Below are 26,044 nucleotides of genomic sequence, written 5' to 3' on the forward strand. Positions count from 1 at the left end.
TGTGTACGTTTTGTTAAGCTGAGAGTTCACATCCCTGCTACTAGGTGACAAAATCACCAACATCACTCAGTGTTTTGTGCAATGTTTTGGTCCCCAAAATCACCGGACCTTACACCATGAGACTTCTTTTTGTGGGGTTTCATCAAAGATGCCTGATATCGCAGACCTACGGCAGCATACATCGCAGTGATAGGCACAATCGACTGGTCCTGTTGATGCAAGTGTGGCAAGAAGTAGACTATTGTGTTGATGTGTGCAGTGTCATCCGTGGTCCACACATTGAACATAGGTGTAAAAAAAAAAACTGAATTTCTTGTTCGTTTCAGACTAGTTTCATTAACATTCAATACTTTACTTGCAATAAATTTCTGTAACCCCTCAAGTATTTCTGAAACACCTGGTATTTTTTCTCTAACTTGTCTGGTTTCAGGAGAGAAAGTTTCTGTGTGAATATCGGGTGCCAAGATTTCATGGAGCTGTTAGAAAGTAAACCAGCATTTACGATAAATGTCATTCCCCTTCCTGCTTGTATACGGTTAATAAAAACAAATTTCTTTTCAAATGTAAATTTTATTATTATATATGAATTCACATTCAAATTGCAATATGTTGATTTTTGTGCATTTGTGAATCAATTCATTTAAAACAGGGAACATAAAAGAAAATACTTTGAGAATAAAAATACTAACAACAATTTCCTTTCAATAAAATTATCATTAGCAACAAATATAAAAACAAATCAAATAATTCAACTGGAAGAGCATCGGTCTTATATTTTTTTTTCCTAAAAATAGTGCATAGGAAGAATTGATTTATTCGGTACATGATCCTTGTCTAAGAACACCGTCATATTAACACTTTCTTCTTAATTATAGCAAGGCCTCCGAGTGGCACTCCTCTTGTAAGCTTCAGTCTTTAGGGTAGTAGTTGATTGCATTTTAATATTTTGTCTGCATTTTTCACAGTATACTTATGTGGCCATTCACAATGACCATTAACACAATACGTATCTACATAATCATTAATATTGCATACATACGTCAACCAAAGATGAAGTGTTTAGTTCATTTATGCACAGAAACGCTATAATACAAAAATGACAATCATTCCTCTGGTCACATCACTCAAAACAGACTAGAAAATTAGTATGTCAATATATATGTGTCTAAAAATTTCATTTTTTAATTAAAAAGGTTTATAAAACCTAATATGGGAGATAACATTTACAAAATACTACGAAACAAGTTGGCCGCAACCACAGTTAGTCATGTGCTTATTTCGAAAGAAATGCTCAAAACGAAACTGAAAGTGTGATCTGGTGACTCTGTGAGCCAGAAACGGAACACTGGACGCTCCAAGCCCATTTCAATAATTCTGAAAGGATAAGGTAGGAACTCCTATACCTTACTGTCAACAATAAGCTCGTCTCCGCTGGAAATGTTGTAGCTGTAGATCTGCTTCTGAGGAAATTTCATCTCTTCGGGACCTTGTATCGCATGCATAATTTGATCTACGTAAAAAAGACGCATTTTATTCACTGGGATGCCTGTTATAGTTTCTAGCTTCTGTTTTAACTCTTGCACAGTTTGATACACCGAGAAACTGTGTTCTTCATGTATGCCACCAAACGTAACAAGAACGTTCACTTTCTTCTCTGGGCTGAGATCCACGCTGACTAGGGGATCAAGCTGTCCATGAATTGCAACCAGTTCACTGTACCTGTGAAAATGACAATATTTTGCTGAATGTTAAAACTGCAATTTTATTTCCTTTCAGTAAATCCCATTCACCTGGTCAACTTCTTAGTTCCTTTCTGTATGAAGTATTGTGAAATTATGCAACATAATTCTCTTTGATACGTGCAGAAATGCCATACAAATTGTAAATTGGACAAAAACAGTAACTTTTCAGGCAGTCTTAAGATTTTTACTACTCAGTTTCTTATTTTCAAATGATAGGAAAAAGCTATCCAGAATTCAGCATTATTCTTTCTTGTGGGTGCAAATGCTATTTGGAAAAAACGTGCGTGTGTGTTTTTTTATATTATGAACTTTAACTATAGAAAGTCAAATACAATACAAGGTGTCCATAATTAATTGGTCACAATACTGATTTATTTCCTTTCATTAAAAACAGTTTTATTACGTCAGGTAGACATTTTTACTGCTCTAAGCAATGCAGTACTGCTATGAAAAGTGACTTAAATAACTACATTAGGCTGAATGTAGATCAACTTCCTGTCACATTCAGTCATCAAATGTAACAAAGTCCCATTTCCTTTGATCAGGTGTTATGCCTGCTACAAAGAGAATGAACCACAGATACAAAATAGTAATAATTATACAGAGCGATCCTTGAAGCGTAGACTGCTTGTGCATTTGGCAAGCAAGGCACTCACGGCCGTATGTCGGCACTGTAGACTGTCCGTGAATTGAGAGTGCAAGTTTCCGTAACTAGTTTTACTAGAGTGATTTATTTACTTACCAATTTATGAAAGAACGTACTTCGTTGTCCACACATTTTCGACACCTCTTGATGAAGTTGTCCATAACTCACTGCAGTTCTCGTTGATCAATGTTGGTAATTTCTTTGCACATGTTAAGTTTAAGTTCTTCCAGGGTGTGTGGATTTGACCTGTATACAGCATTATTTAATCTACCCAAAGATGAAAATCACATGGAACTTTACACCCGGGAATCTTGTTTCAAATCACATTTGAATATCACAAGCGGTGCAGTAGAAAACATTTACTGAGCCATAACATAATTTCCGGTTGAATGCACTACATAAAAACACCCCATCACTTCAAAGTTGCCAGACTAATAAACAGGCCACTACAAAACAAGGATACAGTCTCGTGTCTACTTTCAGGACCTCCGTATAAAACAGTTTCTAGGTCCCCTTTCAAGCTTACATTAGTGGGTGTCTTAATAAAGATATATAAAAAATGTGAGCACATCAAAAGCAACTACTTCGAACACCTTCTTTTATATTCTGGTAAGCAAATCGCTTTTTAAAATAATTACAGAAACTGTTGTGCGCTTGCTTCATAAACACACTACAATGCTGATAAACAGCCACGAGTGCCTTGCCGATAGTGTAAACATTGATGTGGTTGTCTACACTTCAATGGATAGCATTGTATTTCAGATGTTCCCGAGGCCTAAATTCAAGCTGCAGGCAGTCTATTTAAGTAGTTCAACATGCATCATCGTCATTGTGATTAACATTCAGAGGGAGAAAAATAAGAACATAAATCTGTATTGTAGTCAGCCAATTACACACACTTTGTATCATGATACTGTGATGTTCTATCATATTCTTTCTGCCAATTTCCAATGTTACATTTTCTTAAAACCTTTTCTCAAGAAATTATGCTACTTGTGGAAAGGCAATAAGATAAATACCTCTCTGGCCTCTCCTCTGGCGCCTTCTCCATGTAGAACCTAACGAATGCCCTTTCCGAGTCCTCGCGCTCTTCACTGTCAATCACTCCACCGCCATTCAGAGTATTTACATTCGGTAGCCTTGCAATCAGAAGCAGTCGACGCTCATGCTCAGTGTACTCCTAAATTAAATACACTTACTTAAGAAATGAACTTCACTCACTCTTTGTACCATTACCATATACAACGGACGTTCATAAAGTAATAATTTTCAAGAATTTCCGCTGTGGGGAAGCCTTTGATCCTTAAGCAATCGGATCGGCACACATTCCGCACGTAGCAGTTCTGCAGAACACCATTAAAGGGGCAGAAAACCAAGAAGGCGCAGCCCATGGAGAAAGCTGAAGTTCGAGGTACGATTCGCCTGTTCTATTTGAAAGGAAAAATTGCAAATTTTCCACCGTGGATGAGTGATGGGTGCACCATTATGACCCAGAGACGAAGACACAAAGCAAGCATTTGCAGCACTCTGGGTCACCAACTCCCAAAAACCAAAGGTCGTGACATCACGAGGGAAGGTGATGCTAGGTGTCTTTTTGAACTGCCACGGTGTGATCCTGTGAGACTACCACAATGGACAACCCATCACTGGGTGGTTCTACTTGGACCTCTTAACCAAGTTAGGGGATGAAATCAAGAAGGAACATCTTGGAATGCTGATGAAAGGAGCGAGGCTTCTCCACGACAACACGCCTGCCCATTCCGCTCAGGAGACAGTGACTCATACAGCTACTTTTGGTTTCGAAATTCTCCCTCACATTCCGTATTCCTAACCTCGCACCAAGTGACTTCTTCCTCTTTCCAGAACTGAAGAAGCCCCTGCTGGGAGGTATTTCGACGACGATGATGACATCATTCCTGCGGTGAATGACTTCCTGGACAGCCAGACCCAGGACTTTTACAACAGCATCAGCAAGTTGGTACATCAATGGGAGAAGTGTGTCAGTCTGAGTGAAGTTTATGTGGAGAAAGACTGATTCAGTCACAAAAATTCCCATGCATTACTGTAGTCTTTCTTGGCAATAATTATTACTTTATGAACATTCCTCGTATGCTACGAGGGTGATTCAAATGAAAACCTTAAAAGTGCAATAAAATTCCGAAACGTTGTACGATTGATTTGTAAGTTGGCAGGAGTTATTCTTGTGGTTGAAAGAATGACCAGCAGGTGGCAACATGATGCTGCAACACTGAAGAAGGAAGCAGCATCAGTGCAAAGATGGCCGCCCCATTGTCAACATGCATCGCGTTAGAGCAGCAATCTCTAATGCATTTTTTGAGTAGTGAAATTCATCGCAGGATGAAAGCATAGTACAGTGATTTGTGTGCGTCCCTGCAGCATGTTTACTGAGTGGTGTAGAAAGTTTAAAACTGGCGTAACTTCTGTGCAGGGCCAGGCACACCATGTAGTGATGAATGAAAACATCGCCGCAGTGGAAGAGCTTGTGAAAGAAATAGCCGCCATTTTGGATATTAGTGTTGGTTCAGCACACAATATTGTTCATGATGTGCTGCGATTCAATAAAGTCTCGGTGAGATGGGTGCCACGTCAGTTGACTGGTGAATTGAGAGACCGTCGCGTTGATGCCTGTGAGGAACTTTTGCTTTGTTTCCAGGTCAAAGGTGATGGATTTCTAGAAAGAATTGTTACAGGAGATGAAACCTGGGTGTACTATCACCAACCTGAAACAAAAGGATCGATTACTATAGCTCATCGCCAAAACCCAAAAAATTCCGCACCCAACCATCAGCAGGAAAAGTCATGCTCACTCTCTTCTGGGATGCAAATGGGGTAATTTTTTAACATTACATGGAAAAGGGTGTAACAGTGACCAGTGCTTCTTATGTAGATTTGCTCCAAAATCACTTTTGCCCTGCAATCAGGAGTAAACGATGACAACTTCTGACTTCAGGTGCAGGTGTTACTGCATGACAATGCCCAACCGCATACTGCCAGTTTAACGGTTGCAACAATCCAGGATATGAAACTTGAATGTCTCACGCACTCACCAGACCTCGCCCCCGGTGACTTTCATGTTTTCGGATGGCCCAAAGAACGATGGGAGGCAATCATTTCCGAAGAGGTGAAAACCTCAGGTGCACGAGTGGCTAGTCGCAAGCAAAGGAATTCTTCTCACGAGGTATACATGCACTTCCAAAGTGCTGGAATACGTGCATTTCGCAACATGGGGACTGTCAAAAAGTGACATGTGTAATTTTTCTGTATTTCCTCACTGGCCTCATAATAAATAATTAAGGTTTTTATTTGAATCACCCTCTACTGTAGTACACACACAACTGGTTGTAAGAAAATAACAAAAGATTGAAAATAACCGTAACACTGCTTTAATAATACCCATGCTACTATAGAATTCTTTAAATGCTTGAAATATTGATTTAATGAGGAATTATTTTCAATGCCCTTGCATGAATCATCAAGAAATGAATACACCATGTGGAATTTGTTTATTCACACTACATTCCAACAACACCAGAAGTAGGAAATTACACTATTTTACTTTTCACCTCTTCCGCACAGCTGGTTCATATACGTATATGTCCCAGTACCAAGTTGCTCATTTATATAAATATGAAGCTATGGTATACTCGAGTTACACACTGCAATACGAGGACTAGATGTTTGTCAAAAGCTGATTTTATTTTTTAGTTCACATACAGGCTTTTCAAATGCACAGATGTTTTTTTAAAAAAATCATAGACTGAGAACTGTTTGCCATAGGGCACTGGAAGTACAATGTTGACATCCACCTTGATACAGTGCAGTCAGAAAGAAGAAAAATAAATTACTCGAGAAATTATTTTCCGAAGACCCCACATTAAACCAAAGCGAGTTGAAATATTCTAAAATATATACCTCTAATTGTGCTAAGTATAGTTGAAAATTGTCCCATAGTTTATGATTACAAAATCAGCAAGAAGGTAGTGCTCCTAAATAGGCGATGTACTTGGCTGTGTGATATGAATTTGTCAATATCAAATAGGGACAGAACAGAATAATCGGTACTCTATCGGTATCAGCCGATATAGGCATATTGGTAAAATTACCAATCCGATATGTCTATAAATATCTTATAATTTAGTGCAAAATTCTCCCATTTTGTTAAATTTTTTATGGATAATCTCCATGCCCTACTTCTTAAAAAAGTAAATGTCCAAATATGCAACTTATTTTGCACTTGAGTCACCTCGAACCACAGGTTCATTTGGAATTTTATATCGGTAGAATATCAGTTACCGGTATCAGTAAATTTTATATCAAGACTTTATTGGTATCGGCCAAAATTTCATATCGGCTCATCCCTAATATCAAGTATCGAAAATATTGATGATACAGACACAGTGGAATCTTTCAACCTGACATTTTAATTATACTTTTCACAAGAACAAACGGAAAATCATGATATTCTCTGCATGAATCTGACAAAAGAACTGAGTGGTTTGGTCTGCACCAATCCCTCTTACTGAGGAACTAAAAACAATCGTGACAGAATGGTGATGTTGCAATCATTACATGCAAGCAAGTCAAACAAAAGTTTGTTTATGAGGGCTTATGAGGGCAAGTAGCACCCATCACACGGGCAGAACTTGAAAGGTAAATAATGTCTACGATTACATGGAAACTAATACGAACACCAATCTCCACCCTGAAGAACAAGTGTCAGCCTCATCTCAAACAATCTAGTAAAAACAACACGCACATGTCACAACAAACGTTTTCTTAATAATGTTTTTCTGCTTCAATGCTACGAGCAGTGGCAGTACGAGAAGGGAGCAAACACCTTCAGTTCACAACTCTGTCCTCTAACAAACAAGAAAAACTAGACAAGTAAGGATCTTTTACCTGAAATATGGACTGATGTGTGGTGTCTAGATCTTTTCTAAATGTGACTCCAGCCACAGCGGTCGTCACTAGGGTATCCGACTGCCACGTGGGTGATCTAATGTAGGAATTTTTCCAGCCTTATCCTCGATACAGTGGCTATGAGGCTCACCCAGCCTCAAATCAATGGGTACCTGGGGGCAACCCTGGGGGGTAAAGGCAGCCAGAGCATGATGCTGATTACATCACCTCCAAAATGGCCTAAATCAAGAATCTGTGGAGCCCTACCCCACACATCCCTCTGCCTCCATGCTAATTCTCTTCCGGTGCTGCCACTATCTAGGAGCCCTCAAAAGATGGAACTGTGTACTGAATATATGTGCAACCAAGCAACATAAGCTTAAAATGGGTACTGCAGAGTGACATTCTATTGACAAAATACAAGACTTATCCATAGATAATTGGGTAAATATCCACTTGCTATGGCTGAACGAACAGCATAGTAAAGTAAATTTGATTTAGGTAAAATTTGAAATGCCATACTAAAGTCTCAACCTCAATTTGATTTTGCAAAGGTAAAATAAGAACTTATGGTCATAAACACCCCTAACAAAAATCCTAATCAATACAGGTAACTACAATGCATACTTAGAGGATTTATGCAATCCATTATTTTATACTGGAAGCTTGTTAACTAGTCTCGACATAAATGAAAGTGAATATATTGAGGATCAGTCTTGCTCGACTGAAAATCCCTGTTCCAATGGTTTATTTACGAATTATATCACAGTTCAAACCCGATAGTACCCTTCAAATAAGTCACTATCCTGTCCTCATTCTTATTTCATCCACAAAATTCTTATCAATAGCCTCATTCTACATCACCTTCTTTATGTCTATTTCGTCCAACTTTATGCAATTTGTTTGTTAGTATCACATATCTTTCTTTAAAATTGCATTATGTCTGTCACAAATGCACCATAAATACTAGTTTTTGTCAACTATGGCATTTTTTTCTTACCAGTAAGGCCTATCATGATCATCGTTCACCAAAAGAGATGCAAATGAAACAATTATTATCATTCATGAATTTAAGTACAATAAAGGTGTTTATATCAACGTTTTTATTCTTTGTGATGCTTTTGATGCAAGACAAAAATGTATTCTTTTTAAGTTGTAAGAAACTCGGATTCCCATTCTTTTTTTTTTATCAAAGCTTGGCAAAAGAGAAAGGCTATAATCTCTACCCTACTTCTGCTTGTGGGTGGCAATTGCCATGAAACACAACAGAATGCATATACATACTCAAAACCAATGGTAACATAATTAAGCCTTGTTTCCATATTAAAAACACTAAAGATGCTGACCAAGGTCGTTTAATAAGATTTTAAAACACTTTACAAGTAACGTTTTAGTTAAGTTCTTCGTTTGAGGAAGGGTTGAAACGTTACATGTTAAGTGTTTTTAAATCTTAATAAAATGCCTTGGTCAGCAACTCAGTGTTTTCAAAGCCAAGTACTTTAGTGTGGATAAATTTAAGCATGACAGACAATCTTGATAATATCAGCATCACTGATATATCAGTACCAATATTATCGATATATTTATGATATTGATGCTTGCAATATTGATATATTGAAATATTACACAGCCCAAGCTATTTAACATAATTACTTACATTTACGTACCAAATAAATAATTTTAAAAAAATGCAAAAACATTTAAAAGCCTGTAACTTTCCCCCATTTTTTAAAAACTTTTATCTCCTCTTTGACCCCTATTTAGCACATGGCAAAAATATCAGATCGTGACAATATATATATATATATACCGGGTTTCCAAGAAGTGTTTGTATGAAAACAAAAATTAACTGTATCCGCTATATGCAACATAGACATGAAAAAATACTACCAAAATGTTCGGAAACTATTCAAGTTTTTTTTGTTTCAGATTTCTGTACCGTTGCAGTAGTGTAGCAGTGCCAGTGTCCAGCAAACCGGAAATGTACACAAATCAGAAAAAGGCTGAGTGTGTCCTGTGGTTTCACGAGAGCAGGTCACAAAAAACAGTGCAGAGACAGTTTCAAACATCGTACGTATCTGGGGTAAAGAGCCCCCTCATGAGGTGAGGAAGTCGACCATGAGCAACCCGAAGGTGAACGTTTGGTGCACGCTGCTGCATGACAGAATAATCGAACCATTATTTTTCTGTGAGGACACCGTAACATCTGGAGTGTATCTCGACATGTTGCAATTGTTTGCTGTTCCTCAATTGCTAGAATATCACCCAGATGTTATTTTTCAACAAGACGGTGCACCGCCACATTGGAGTCTGGAGGTTCGTTCCTACCTTGAACAGACATTTCCTGGAAAATGGATTGGTCGTGATGGACCGACGGCGTGGCCTGAACGATCTCCAGACATAACCCCTTTAGATTTTTTCTATGGAGTTATGTGAAAGACAATGTCTACAGAACTCCTGCATCCGATCTTGCAACTCTGCAACAACGGATAACCCAAGTCATCACATCAATCCCTCCTTTGATGTTGGCTAATGCATGGCGAAAAGTTGAATTTCGACTAGATGTACTCCGTGCTACCAAGGGTGCTCACGTGGAGATTTATTGATTTCTTTCCTATTGCCAATAAAACTTGAATAGTTTCCGAACATTTTGGTACCATTTTTTCATGTCTATGTTGCATATAGCGGATACAGTTAATTTTTGTTTTCATACAAAGACTTCTCAGACACCCGGTATATCTATACATAGTACCTACGATGTTTACCTATCATAGTGGGGTTATTTTTTTGGCACATATTATGTTTTATTGGTATAGCATAATACAATTAAATTAATTTGCAATGAACTATTGGATGATTATCAAAACAATTTCAGATGGTTGTGGGACTCTAACAGTATTACATTTTTAGTACTATTCTTTGGTTTACTGTGGGGGCCAAACAACTCTCCAAACAGGAATTTTTGTCTAAAATTTAAATTTTCTTCTAATTGTGTTTTTTTGGGAAGAGAATACCAAAATTTCTCTTCCCACAAGAGCACTTGCAGTAAAAAAAAAAAACAACTATATGGAAAATAGTTTTCCTTCCAAGATTTTATTGGCGCAGTATTGCACATTTGAAAAGCATGCACTTGAAAAAAAAATCCTTGCTCAAGAGGCTACTATCCGCTAAAGGTTAATGATGGTACTTGTATACACAAACATTAGCAAAGAATGATGAATAAGAATTAAAAATAAACAAAACACTGCAAAAACAAAAAAATTAAGATCTTATCTTATTTGAAGCAAAAATAATGCACCATGCCCTAAAAGGAACAGTAGGATGCACTAGTATTGCTCGGCAAATTGTCCATGACAATTTTCATTAATTCTATTGCATCCTTCGTGTTTCTAAGGACTGGCTTGTTATGCAGATGTTGTCCACAGCTTGTTTGTTGTTTGCTGTTTTGTCTCAGTTTTTGAAGCTCTCATTGTGTGAAAAAAAGACAGTAAACAATTTGCTTTGTAATACTTATACATCCCACTGTACATGCAGGGTGTGGAGGTAAGGCTCTGTGACCAAGCATTATGCTCTTGTTTCCCTAAGTAACCAGTGAGATGCTGCACGAGCACACATTTCGTGAATAGATATCACCATTTATTATCACAATTTGCAAAAATAACAATAAAATTTAAAAGCCGGTCACTGGAATTTAGGAAATTTAATCGATTTGGTGTTTTATGTATGCTTTATGCACAGTAAAGCTAATCAGGATTTGACCTACAGTTTAAAGTGGGATCCGAACCACTATGTGCCTCCACTGAGCCCCCTTGATTACAAGGCGATGATGCTACCTCTGCGCTAATGGGGAGGCCAGAATTTAGAAGAGAAGGCAAAGCCATTGAATTACGAAAAATTGGTCTGGAATGAAATTCATAGAGCTAGGATTTCTATGACCTCAAAATCACCAAAACATGCAATAACAAAATGCACTTATGACTTAAAATTTTTAAAAAATATGCACCATAATTTGAAAAATATACCCTTACATCTGAACTGTTTCAAACATCAGTATGAATATCAGTCGAAAACACTTTCTCATCATATTCAGGAATGTATTGTTTCAATTTTAATAGAGTATTGCTTTGTCTTCAGCATTTCATCTGCAATCCACATTCTTGCGACTTCAGCAACAGGGTGTCTACGAGTCAAAAAATCAACCAGTAGGTCATGAAAGTCAAGGAGTTATGCCTGTGGTCAAGATGTTTTGCTATTTTTTATGGTACAGTGAATTTACATTGTTGTATACCTGTACTGGGATTTGATAAAATTGAATATTTTGAAATCTAAAATTGTATTGAATTATTTTTCTTGTAGTCTACGGTTGTTACAAGCATAAAAACACAGTTTTTCATTGTGACATTTCAGAACACACGCTCCCTTCATCAGACATTTATTTTTTATTTTGTTTTTAAACAAACTGTGTTTTTATGCTAGTAATAACCGTAGACTACAAGAGAAATAATTCTACAATTTTGAATTGAATTGTGGTTAAAATCTATTACCTTTATTTCTTAAGGATTATGTGGCCATTCACCATCCAGGATGAAGTCTGAAGCATTAATAATGAAAGCAAGTCTAAATCTCTTGTTAAAGTACGGCTTCAGTTTTCATCTTACCTGGCCTTGTTGTAAAGGTTTTTTCATTGATTAAACGTCTACTTTCTTAATTTCCAACTATACCTAAGTAGAAGGCGATTAAAAAAAATGTTACGAAAAAGGGGAAAAATGGTCAAGAAAGAGGAAAGAAAGTTCAAGATAAACGGGAGAAAGGTCATGAAAAAGTCAAGAATTTTTAATTTTTTATTTGGTAGACACCCTGAGCAAGATTCAATAAACAGACAAACACAAGGAAAGATTTTGCTGCAGTCCAGTATCTGGCTACCTGCTTGTGGCAAAACAATTGAAAGTGCTTGACTCCGAAGTTATGGGGTAAAGTCCATTTTGTGCACTGCATTGCAATAGGAGAGGAAGGTAGTTCTCATAATTTTGCAGAAAAGAGAAATTCAACAACAAGCAAATATTTTCTCAAGTGTTATTTTGGACAAAAGTTCATCTTCTGATTTCATTCCGTTAGAAAAGGAGACTGGTTTTCACCATTTTTTTTCAGGAAATAAACTGGGACGTGTAATTGTAAAAAAAATCAACTTGAGTGGACATGGGAGTAAAAACTAATCCTCTTCGAAAATGGCTGCACATTACTTAAAAAGGGAAAATGTGCTGAATATGACTAAAAATGTATCAAAATATGCTCTATCATGTAGAAATGGCTGCTCTTAAAAAGCACCTTAACGTAATAAGTTTCTTTATACGTAGGGAACACATCACCCTTACCAAAGAAATATGCTAAGTCATGAAAATCCTAGCTGTAGTAATTAACACGAGGAGTTAATCCCCTGCCAGATCAATTATTTTCTTAAATCTGAAAGAAAAAATGTATTGTATTATCCTTGCTGTATAATATAACATGGCACCCATACTCTCAGACCTACCTCCACTAGTGGACATGACTGGATCCGTAGACAATGAAGGAGAGGAAATTTTCTCAACCTGTCCACGTCACTCCAGCTGGACAAGTGTGTGTTGTTGACATTTAGGCATCGGAGGGAAGGAAAGCAGAAGTGAGAGTTGTCGTACCCGTTTGGCTCCAGAGACTGGAGGGGGCAGTCGGCCAACACCAGGGATTCAAGATGAGGAAACACGATACCGAGTTTGCAGACTTCGCTCCATGTCCTCACTGGATTGCCCGTGAAATGCAATTTCCTGACGCCATGGTGTTGTATGTCTTCTAATTCTATCCTTTCGTAGCCATTCATGCTCAAGTGCAACTCTTGGAGACTGAAAGGGGATGCAAAACATAAGCACGTTTTGTGACAAGTACGATGATGTAGTTCAAAAATCATATCTTATGTTTTCAAATCAGTTACTATCGAAAATTTACTTTGGCCACTTTTTCACATTCCAATTACAGCAAACCAGTCAATCAAGGTGGATGGATTTAGAAATCATTTATAAACTAATGTACGTGATTTTGAAGGTATCAGAATCACTTTTGGTGAAAGTACATTAATTAATCTCATAATCACTAAATGGTGTTTATTAGGCTCCAAGAAAGGAAACGTAGTATGTAAACTGTAAGCACACTTAAATTTATCTTGATTTAAGGCGAAAATAGCAAACGCTTTTGTGTAGAATAATATACAAAATACTAATCACGTTAAACCGTAAATAGTGTCATTATCATTAAACCGTAAATAAACATGGCAGCTGATATTTTGCAAACTATCATTTCAAAAATTCAGCTGCAAAAACTATAAAAAAGATTTTATAATTATAGAATACATCCAGAATGTTTTATTTTGATTGGAATTAAAGTTACTGAAATTAGCTACACTAACACACTCAACAAATATGTCCATAGTAGGTTCATATATACAGTATCAGAAACAGAAAAATGTATGTGCATTTACAAATATTTTTTTTATTTGTTTTAATCAAACTGTTCAAATATTTTACAGGCCTGTTTACTAGAAAAAGCCTTTCTATAAAAAACATATCTACATGTATGGTGCCAAAAAACATGGAAACAATTTGAAACATGTTTTTTTCTTTTAAAAAAATAGATTAAATAATAAAAATGATGATTTTTATCTGCCCTGCAGTCAATACATTTGAAAAACAGCTAAAACAAAATACATGAAATGCTCAAGAAATCCTGCAGTCGAAAGATCAGTTACAATTGAAGAAAATAAAATTGAAAATGTCAATGGTTTTAAATATTTAGGTTCCGTAGTAAACATTAACAATACCACGGAAGAGGAGATTAAAGAAAGGATAGCGGCAGGAAATCAAGCTTTCTATGCACATAAAAACCTGTTCACCACCAAGTTAATAATTAGAACATCTAATTGAAAACTTTATAACTATAATAAAACCATGTGTTATCTACGCATGTGAGACATGAACACTAAAGTAAAAGACTGAAGAACAGCTCCTAATCTTTGAAAGAAAAGTTTTGAGGAAGATATTTGGATCGAAGAAGGTGAATGAAGAAATGTATGTTCGAAAAACAAACTGTGAACGGATGTATTGATAAAACATAGGAATATAGTAAGAGAAGCAAAATCTCAAAGGATGGCTTGGATAGGGCGTACCGAAAGGATGGAGGAAGCTCAAACGGTTAAAGAGTAACAAAATGGAAACCATTTGCATCTAGATTAAGAGGAAGGCGAAAAAAGAAATGGGAAGCTGACATGGAAGAAGATTTCAGGAGAATGAAAGTTAGAAATTGAAGACAAGAATCAAAAGACAGAAAGCAGTGACACAATATTGTTGAGCTGGCCAAAACTCTCAGAACAACAACAACTTGAAATGTTAGAATATAAATTATGTATAAACAGTGTTTATTGATGGGGAATAAATGTTAAAATGCCCCAAACTTAATGATAAGATAGAAAAATCTAACTGGGCACTCCACTGGCGTACGCAGGATACAGTATAAAATATTTCATAAATATAATTTTTTCTTCGATTTAAAAGTTGTCCAAAGACATTTTAAAGGGAGTTTGTTTTTATCATCTTGCCTTTCCTGAGTTCTTCACTGATTTCATTTGAAAATTTTGATTTTCTCACGATTTCAGCAGCACCATCATCATCCCATCCCTGATACAAAGGCCATTCCAAAATTAATGCCTAATTTATTTTCATGAAAATTACAACTGATACAGGGATCACAATAACTCCGTTGCAGAAAGTCTTTATATTTTGGCCAGGAATGAACAAGAGCCTTCATGTCCACTTGTAAAACTCTATCACAGCAGACAGTCAAAACTGAGATGAAGGTATTGTTGGCAAAATGTTCATCATGTAGTGCATTTTTCATGGCCGAGAGGCACAAAATGAAGACCATGCAGTGGATGTGGCTGAACAGTCCAGAATATTTTGCAATGCGCACCATAGTTTTCTGACATAGGGCATGGTGTAATTGCATTGCAAGATAGGCTTTGCTGGTATTTAATTTTGCACGCAGTTCTCTGGTTATAATCTTCTGATTCACATGGATTAGCTGAGTTTTACGTCCACTTTATTCACAGGTAGGCTACTTGGGACTGGACCTACAGATTAAACCTCTATGTGCCTCCACCAAGTATTGAACCCAGGACCCCTTGATTACAAAGTGGCAATCAACCAGTGGCCCTCAACATTTTATCTATCGTGGGCCATATTTACATTCTATAAAGAGCCGACAGGTTGGATGCTCATCCATGAGCTTTAGAAATAACTGCATGATTTATGTTGTTAAATATACATTCACTTACTGTACTATTTTCTTATGAAAGAATATATTAGCATGGTAACATTGTAAAGAACGATGTCACGTTCTGAATCGAGGTTAGTCAATGTAATGCAACAAATAAGCATAACAAAACAATGCTGTGTGATATTTGTTAAGAAAAAAAGCACATTAACTATTCATACACACGAATTGTAATTTACTACTTCAATGAGAAGACTGCGATTGTTTCTTCTTCATCATAATGTAAATATTTGCGTTGACGTTTGAGGAGGTTACTAGCAGAGTGTTTTGGACAGTCCATTCTTCAACTTTGATTCCACATTCTTCATTTTGGAAAAGAGTCATTTGCAGACATAAGTGAAGCCAATTAGAGGGCAATGAATAGGGTATGATTGTACAGAACGGGGAATTCTGACTCTTTTTACATAACTTGAGTTCCCTGGTTCGCATTTTTACATTTATTCTTTCAATTCATTACGGGCTTGAGCGAGCCACTAAATTACAGCCAGAGGGCTGCATGCTGAAGACCACTGCATACACCATCAGGGAGGGCTGGAAGCCACATCCTGCAGACCACTTTGTAATGTCCCACCTCTCTCTCTACTTACATCCACTCTTTGATCTCCATAAAGGTTTAGTCAGACTACATTTTGCTCAATTGCCCTTCTCTTATCACAACAAAACTTTATGACTATTAACAGGAAGATTTAATCTGTACTACCAAAGCACAAATGTCCACCTATCATATTATAGGCAATATAATAAAATAGGAGGCTTTGCTTTCGGAACACTCCTTGTACAGGGTCGTGCCGAGCCTATCGACACATTTCAAATTTAAATACTGTGCTGCTTGTCGTGGTTGGCAGAAAGGGGAACGGTAAACGAGAGGACACCATTTCATGTAGTCAGTTGCAACGGAGCGTTGGAAATGACAACAATGTGTTAGACATGGACACGTACTATCTCGGAATACCATATTGGCTTGGGTGAAGAAATTTTAAGAAACGTACCATGACTGTTAAAAAATAAAGCAAGCCATCGTAGACGAAGTTGCAAATATTGATGAGAACCTATGGAGGCACGTGCACTGCAACTTCTAGACACGCTTGCAATACATTGATGTAAATGGAGGTCATTTACAGATGTAGTTTTCAATAAGTAAGCTTGTAATCTGCAAGTATTAAATGGCATACTTGGATGTATTTATGACAGTTTTGCTTATTTTCCCCCGTTTCCATGTATATTCTATGACCATTTGAAATGTGTCAGTCGGCTCGTGCCACACTGTATTTTAAGGATGTGTTCAGCTTTTTCTTGACAACAACGAGTGACGATACTCACTTTGGCAGAATTTTCAGGAGATTCTGTAAACTTTTCCAATCAACATGAGTTGCATTCAGAATGAGATCCTTTAAATAACTAAAGCCATTGGTGTCAACCGCTGAAAGTTTTTCAGTCAGGTTATTAAAACTCAGGTTCACAAATCTCACCTTGGGCATGTGTCGAAGGATACCAAAAACCTGGAAATGAACAAATATACAGTAATATGATGAAAATATTAGAATAAAAGCTAATAGTAAAAAAAAAAATCATCCAGCATATTTTAATGTGATTCTAATAAAGGAACATATTGGTTAGGATTATTAAATTGATTCATTGAATCAGAAATTTTGAGTGCTTCAGCACTTTGCTATTTTGCACCCGTCACATTATACGGGGTCCAGCTCCTTACCACAACATAACTAAAATGTCGCATTACTAAAATATTCTTACTTGGGTTAAACACTGAGTCTGTAAAGGGGCACTCAGCACACATAAGGACAAAACACACAGAGCCCTGCAGAGGATTATACTGGCCATAGATCCAGATGCGAAAGCCTCGTTAGCCTGCAAAATGCAGTCCAGGGTGTACTAATGGAAGTGAGGTTGACAATTGGGTGTACTATGTGGAAGGGTCACCCCTTAGGATTATTACAAAAAAAGGTACAATTAGAATCAAGTTTTAAATGTAGTTAATGTATTGCATATTGCATGTCCATAATAACGCATTACACTAGCATCAAAATAATGTGACCAAGTGCACTGTTGGCCTCGTGATAATGAGTAAATGTAAATTCCTATGTTGTACAATATGGAATTGAAGAATATTTATGTGCAATTTGTTATGGAAAATATGGAAGGCTCTCAAAGCATTATCTTGTCTATGAAGAAATTTGACTGGCTGTCAATTTCATTGGAGAGTTTTAAAAAGTCTTGAGTCTATGAGTTTGCCTCAAGACAGCCCTGCTGGAAGAAACAGACTAATTAGACCAAGAGTACAAAAGCTATGTAAAATAAAGTACATAAAAAGCAAGAAATAAAGATACACTTAATGATCTTTGTTACAAAAAATACCCCCTCCCCCAATATTGGCTACCCAGCCATTGCTCCACTCTACCCCCTCGAGAATTATGCTCATTTTTTTTCTAATTGACTCATTTAGATGCAGTGACGTGCGGTGACGTCGACACTTGGGGTAGCAGTCAGTGGCGTGCTCAAGGGGGGGGGGGGTTGGTGTGGGTCACACCCCTCCTCCCTTTAGGGCCAGTATTCCTACAAAAAAGAATGTCAATAACAGGAAAAGATTGCAAAATTATGAATGAGTACCAGAAAAAAGTACACGTAACCCCCACCCACATTCGAAAGTAAAAAACTATTTGATTTGACTCTAAGCCAGAGATCCTGGGTTCGAATCTCGGATTGGCCATTTGTGTTCTTTGTGTGTGTTCCTTCATCTATTTTGTTGTACCAAAGGTGGCGGAAAAGCGAAGTAAAATGAACCAAATTGAGCAATCAATCAATGATTTGATTTCATTTTTGTTACTTAACGTCGCTTTTTTGTCACATTTGGTTAATTGCGAAGATACGATGAAATTGATGAAGGGACGAGCACAGGGAACGCCCATGCCTGGGTCGGGGTTCGAACCCGGAAATCCTGGTGTCGTAGCGTGCTATGATAACCACTCCCCCACGCTTGGTTGATTTGGTGACAAGTAACAAAACACAACACACTTTTTTGTAGTTTCTTCAATGATATTCATTTGACTTTTTGAGTTCTGAGATACATTTTTTATTCCAAATTATTTCATTATTCACTGCAACACATAGGACAAGAATGCGCACTCATCACGGGTTCGAATCCTGGCCTGGATTGTTCATATGAGGTCCCTTAACCAATTTCATCATATTATCACTCAATCCTCATTTTCACGATAACCAAATGTGTCAGAAAAGCGAAGTAAAATAAACCAAACCAACAACAATATGAACACGCGTTCTCTTGCCCAAATAAATACATCCGTATTTATGACTGTTAGAGACCAAGAGTAGTATATTTAAATAAAACACTACTAAAACGAGAGTCAGAGAGAGCCTGAGCATATATTTGTAATTTAATCATTATATATTCCATATTTGTAAAAGAAAAAAAGAAAGAAAGAAAGCATAACATCATTGTCTGCACATAACACGTTCCCATTTCATAAATAATAAAACTACATCCCATATTATACATACGCACATATTGTACAACGTGTAAAAGGTTGTGTAAATACAGAGAACATAAGTACTGCAGAAAATTTTACCCTGAGTTCTTTACAGGATTTACAAAAAATCTATGAGAAACCAATCCCCTATCTGTCCTATAGGAGATAGACTGGGGGACCTGAAAGCCTGGGCTTTCAACCATTGCAGCGGGGGGCGAGGGGAGAAGAGAGGTAGAGGTAGAAATCTTCGTTTTCCTTGGGCCAGCCGTTTCTACCTGAAAACTGGTCTGGCGGAAGAAGAGCGAGCTAGGGTATCCAGCCAGCTTTGCCCGCGGAGAACACCGATGGACGAGAAGCACGTGGAAAAGAAAGTGTTGCGTATGAGCTGTGGTGGCTTTAACAAGACAATAAATATTGTGATATGAATATAATTCGAGATGTGAGATTGATTGAACTATCTCTGCTAGACTAGCTACTCCTCAGTGCACGTCACTGTTTAGATGTTTTATGTAATATAAAATTGGTTCCAGCATGCAGAAAACAAAAATAACAGAATTTGATTCAAAAAATATGACCCACGTAGAGGTAGAAAAATGCAGGGTGACCAGTTGTCATGTGCCTGAAATGTTTTACCTGGTGCCTGAATTTTCAAATTAAGTTCTCAAAATATATTATTCAGCGGCGGCTGCTTAATACGTGCTACCGTGCTATAGCACGTTGCTAAATTTGTTAAAATGAAAAGAAGAAAAAAAGCAAATCTCACAGATGCAAGAAGTTTAATGAAGCCCTAAAGTGAATTGAAACTGCTCGTGTTAAGAGCCTCAACATTTAACAGCGGCACCACGTATTTACCTCGCGCTGTTGGGGCTATAAGGAATACTGTACCGTGCTAGAATCTCAATAGCACGTTTTTGCTCCTTTTTCATCCCTCCGTGCATGAATACTGTACACCCCCACTCCTCAATTCGTACAGGGGATAGGATCTCGGCTCGAGTAAAATCGTCTGCTTCCGAAAGTTGATTCTGCTATGTAATTTATGTTTAGGAAATTCTAATTTTATATTTTATCTAAATTACCTGTTTTTAAATGCTAGAAATATATTTCCTTGTGTTCATGTAGCACTTCAATAGCACTTGACCAGGGTACCAAAGACTACAAACAGTAAACAAACATTTCTATGCTTCTGATGAAGTTTTGGGTACTACTTTACTATACCTGATTTCTTTCGCACTTTTTTACATTGCTAACGTACTGTTCTGCACTCCGGAACACTTATTTAGATGAAATAATGGAATTTGTAATGAAAATAATGTATATTTCTTACATTTACGAGTACTTACTGTTCTTGTCTATTTCCACACACAACATGGCGATAGCTTACCGTTGATCGTTCGTTGTGCCAGTGTTTTGTCGATTTGGAGTGTGCATGCAGTGTTGCAAGCTCCTTTACCAAAAAATACCTACTTTCGGGCCGGATTTCAAAGTATGCTCAAATAATAAAAAAAAAATTACAAAATTTTAAAAAAAACACCTCAGGAACAAACCAATGACGTTATGTTAGGTTAGGTAAGGCAAGCATAGTTTAAAATTTTTGTTAAAAATTAAAAACACTTTAGGAATTTTAAATTCACTTTTTACTTACTTACGGAGACGAGGTATGCCTACTAGGTTAGGTTAGGCCTGTTAGGTTAGGTTCCATTAGCACTCCTTTCGTTCAATTTAGCATATACGGACAACATCGGCTTGTAGCAGCAGCAATAGCACGTTGGAAATAGATTTTCGTAGAAAACCCCGTGCATTCGCATTAAAATGAATCAAAACTACATTCCCGAACATCAACGCTACAGAAAATTATTTGCGTAAGTACTTTCTCCTGTAAATTTGAAGAAATCCGGGTTTACGCATACCACGCATTGTACTCTCGTCCACAAAGCAAATGGCTGCGCAGCAATAGCGTGTATAGTGCTCTCGTGTAAAAAGCAAATGGCGGGAGCAGAAATAGCACGTTGGAGAGAGATTTTCGTATAAAACCACATGGATTCGCATTAAAATGGACCAAAACTACATTCCGGAACATCAACAACACTCCTGAAAATGAATTCCGTAAGTACTTTCTCCTGTAAATTTGAAGGAATCTGTCTCAGGTATAGTAAAGTGTTACCAAGTTTTGTTCCCTTTTAAATGTTTGATGTAAGAACAGCAAGATAAGACAAGGTGCAGAGTTAAAGTCAATGTAGAGAATTTCACATTTAAGAACTTTGATTATTTCACATGGCTATACCAGAGATAAAATTAATCATTACATACTATACAGATTATAAAACTCCAGATCATTAACAGAGGTACAGAATGATCTGAAAGTCACCTATTACATTACATCACCTCCAGAGGCAATGTTCTAGCTTGGGTTTGGCAAAAAAATACCTAGCCAGATTATTTATGGGTTAATCTAAAACCAGTATTAAGGTTATCAGATCATTTCTTTTCCTTTAACATTCCGCGAATGAAATTTTTGGTTCTTCCCTCTTTTTCCCTCAACTGTAGCTTATACATTCTATCAAACAACAAACTGTTAATAAATGGTCATGCATCGGAAAATACATGCCAAAAACAGTAAATTTCCTGATGTGGTCTATGAACTATTAAGCTCTATAACATTGATTCTGCATTTGGGGACCCCTAATGGGGGGCAGTCTTCAGACTGCAACATACTGGAGATCATTAAGCAAGTAACTAGTTTTACAATCTCATCTTATGTTCAGACAGTGCTTGTATCATTTACCTTTTCTGCACTCCCAACAAGTAATTTGTTCCCCTCTCCCAACAAGTAATTAGTTCTTACAAAATGATGTCCAAGTGGAAATCTTCCAAATATATTGTTCAATTTATTTTTGATAAATTAGCTACCATTTTTATAACTCACTTTCTGTAATCAATATGAACTCCAATTAACTTTTCAATCGTTCTTTTTTTTTAAACACTTCTTTCCACAAATATTTCATTTTATTTACTGGAGATACTACATGTGTAACATATAATTATGACAGAAGAATTAACAACTCGTGAAAGAAATGCAAATTTCTGACATATACAAAGTATCACACACACTATGCACAAGTTATAAAATAAGTTTTCAGATTGAAGCAATACTAATTGAAAATTCTCACCTCCCTCCACTGTGACAATTTATTCTGAGCAAGGTCCAGTTCTTCCACAGCATGGCACTTTCTTTCAAGCTCTTGATCATCACCAGCTGACTCAATATCACAGTCGTTTAGCACTAAGAGCGATGGTACACAATTCCGCGGACCTTTCCTTGGAACGTAAATTGCAATGGGTAGATCATTACAGTGATGCTCATCTCTACCATATTTTCTGTCTATTGCTTCCAGAAGTGAGGGCATTTCACATATCTGCAACAATAAACCATTAGGCGTAATAAAATTATCTTGTAACGAGCACTGGACGTAGTATATAATGTACGTCTCTGTTGCTTTGTTCTCCTCACAATCGGACTTGCGCTTTTACTTTCACCTCTGATCAGCTGATTGCAACAATAGCAACTAGCAGAAGCAAAACAGAAGTGCATAAAATTATGCATATTTTGTCAAATTAGTTTTTGTGTTGCATCTTAAAAGGTATAAACTGTTAATAGGGTATATGTAGCATCTGTATAAGCATTTCGGATTACAAAAATTATTAAAATGCTTTCACAACATCGCCATTCAGCTCTGCTCTCGTTAAAGCGACAGCTTTTAAGAGACGTCATCGACTAGTACTTGTTCTACTGCTCTTTTTACAATTATACAAAAACATTTTAACCTCTTAAATATATGGATGCAACAGCAATTAAAACGAAAATGGTTGAATACTTACATTTAATTAAAAACGACGGTGTAAACCGTCCACTCCAGGATGGCTTCAGTACGCTGCTTTGTTTTGTTTACAGCTGTAAAAAAATACTTTCTACGTCACGTAGATGTCAGCACCGCCAAGCACAACCAGGAGCGGAGCAAACTTCGGCAAGGTTCTGCCTGCACTCCAGTGATGCCAACTCTAGCATAATGGTGCTAAACCTAGCACAATTTGAACTTTGTTGGCACCAGTGGCGTAGCGGCCGCCCCCGCAACCCCCGCAATGAAAGGGGACTCCCGAGGTGTGGGGGCCCCGCAATGTTAGCTCCTGAAATTTTATATAATCTCAAAAAAAAAAAAAAAAAAAAAGAAACAGAAATCTGGTTCCCAGTAACATGATATGACCATAGAATGACGACGTCTGCAATAATAATCAGTGGCGTATTGTTTCAACCGAAGGGGTCCGGGTAACTAGTCATACGGGCCCCCTCCGAAATGCAGAATCAACTTATTTGCTCTGGAGATAGAAATCAACAGGAAAATATCCCTCATCTCATACCTTTATAGCGTCGCAGTTTGTCGTAAAAGTAGTGTAGTGTGTCAATTGTCTATAGTTAATAATCCAGTAGAGAGATTCAGTTGCTCAACCAGTCGATGCCTTATTGCTACACAGTAAACATCAAACTTGGTAATTCATGACCTTTGCCGCTAATATTAGTTTTACACGTGATACGAGTATTTAAAATGTAACTTTACACTAAATATTTTCAAGGGAGCCTCAAGACTTTTCATATTGGAATAAGAGCTGAAATGAATTTCCCACATTGTCTACGTTTCTTCAAATGGGTCTCAAAAGTCAGTTGGAGGTGGAGTCCAGGTGCAATTACTATCCCTTTGCCCTAAGGGCCATTAATCCCTCCTCTGCCAAGCAGGGTAAGCAGCGTATGAGTTAAATGTGACCATTATTTTGTGTAATTTTGTGAAGTTAATTTTTCTTACATATTGAAATTTTGTGGACATTTCTTTTCCAATGTGTTACGATTTTGTGATCTCCAGTATTTGAAGTGAAAGTTTCTAGCTGCGAATTTCCTTGTTCGAGTTTGAGGATAGAAGGAAGGATCCTTGTGTGGATCAACTGGAAGACGATGCAGTAGGTGGAGCAGGATGCTTACGCAAATTCGAGCACTGATGATCTATTAATAAAACTGGTCTTGTTTCATGAAAAAGTCTTTAAGAAATATGTAATCAAAGGTCTATCGAAAAGAAACGACAGCGTTAAAATTATTAATAATAATATTGAGGTCCACCAACACTAAAATTAAACACCGTGTACGGGTGTCAACAACATGTTGGGAGCTCCAGTCCTTCCAATCGGCATTTCATTGAGTAACATTTTTTTAGTGAATAGTTCCATCGCCGCTTTATTATCTCTCTCTAAACACTGGAGTCCGATGTTATTTCTTCGTAGCAGATTGCGATTGACCTTGTGATGTTAGGTCACCGCCGAGAGTATAAAGATCCAGTTCAACCACAATAACTCAAGTGATATATTTACTTGAGTATATTATCCACTATTAGTATTAGAGGGCTAATGTTAGCGACTCTTACGTTGAATCTTGGGATTTCTTTTGGGGTTGAAGGAAGGTACTACACTGATATAGTATAATCGATAACAAAAAATGAGAATTTGAGGTAAAAGTTAATTTATTACAACTGACCGAAAGGGGGGGGGGACTAGCTAACTATTGCACGTCCGTCCCACTCTGGCATCATTATTTTTTTGTCACTAAGGGGGCCTCAAATATTTTACTTGCATGGGGTCCCCCAGAGAACTGCACTACGCCACTGGTTGGCACCTAACAATCTGTGCTTGCCTTAATGGTAAAATATAGCCTCATCTGCAAACACTCGTCCTTGGGAGACAGATAAATTGAATTCAAATGAATATACAGGTGACTTGTAATTAGATGTATTCCCTGAAAGGGGTTAAAGTAGAGACAATTTGCAATAAATTTGACCATATGATACCCCGTCCGAAAATTAGTAGTTTTCGAGATAATCGGATTTCTATTGTTTTTTTTTAAAAAAAATGACAATTTTCCACATAAAAAGTTGAATTGAAAAAAAAACTGCTCATTATATGGCACAAATTTCAGCGTTTTCTGATAACTAACAAATAAGTGGTACGTTGAAACAAAAAGATTTTCCCAAATAACAATCACATGTAAGTAACGGGTGGGTCTAAACTTACAAGTGATGATAAAAAAAAATGCACTCTTAGTTTACTTGGCAACGTATTAATAACAAAAATGGTATGACACGAAGCGTACAAATTAGTTAAATTACTTCCTTGTGTCATCAGCTATCCAACAAGGTACAAATGTTGCTAACATTCACATTTGTGTACAAGAAATAATACTTTGTTCATCTTCATGTGAATGGAATCAATGAACAATACAATTAAAGAACATTACACGTCTTGCTCAAAGTGGGCACCTCCGTTACGAATGCAGGCACGCAGGTTTTTAAGGACATTTGGTCTCTTAACTCGTGATGTGATGGTGTCCTTGATGTGTTGACCAGCTGTTAAGATCCTCTCCCTGAGCTCTTCTTGCGAGTTTACCGGTGTCTTGTAAACTAAGTCTTTCATGTGGCTCCAAATGTAGAAGTCGTCAAATCGATCGGGGGATCGAGCTGGGCAGTCATCATGCTGATAAATCATGTAACGTCTTGTGGCTAGAGGCACATCCTCCAACAACATTGCCATCCCGTTCCTTAAAAAATGTTCATAAGTGATGCCATTTAAGATTTGTGGCAGGAAAAATGGCTCGATCAAATGATTGTTGATGACGTCCATCCATACTTCTGCCTGGGCGTGCGACAGTGGCTGGATGAAAATTACCCAGAGAAATGGATTGGCCGAGGCGGCCCGATTCCCTGGCCGGCTTGATCCCCGAGTTGACGTTTTGAGCAGTTTTTTTTCTCAATTCATCTTTTTATGTGGAAAATTGTCATTTTTTTAAA

At 37.2% G+C, this 26,044-nt stretch overlaps 1 protein-coding gene across 1 annotated transcript; it reads right to left on the minus strand.

The window, feature by feature from the left end:
* Nucleotides 1-598: 598 nt before the first annotated feature.
* Nucleotides 599-23,126, minus strand: mlt (tubulin folding cofactor E like protein mlt). Its single transcript, XM_083112254.1, has 6 exons — nt 23,043-23,126; nt 22,334-22,579; nt 16,984-17,162; nt 12,839-13,184; nt 3,408-3,568; nt 599-1,719 (listed from the first exon to the last, which is right to left on the minus strand). The coding sequence occupies exons 2-6, from the start codon at nt 22,568-22,570 to the stop codon at nt 1,398-1,400; spliced, it is 1,245 nt and encodes a 414-aa protein (XP_082968380.1). The 5' UTR covers nt 22,571-22,579; nt 23,043-23,126; the 3' UTR covers nt 599-1,397.
* Nucleotides 23,127-26,044: the final 2,918 nt, after the last annotated feature.

Source organism: Lepisma saccharinum, chromosome 1 (genome assembly GCF_977018435.1).
Source record: "Lepisma saccharinum chromosome 1, izLepSacc3.1, whole genome shotgun sequence".
NCBI classification, from domain to species: domain Eukaryota; kingdom Metazoa; phylum Arthropoda; class Insecta; order Zygentoma; family Lepismatidae; genus Lepisma; species Lepisma saccharinum.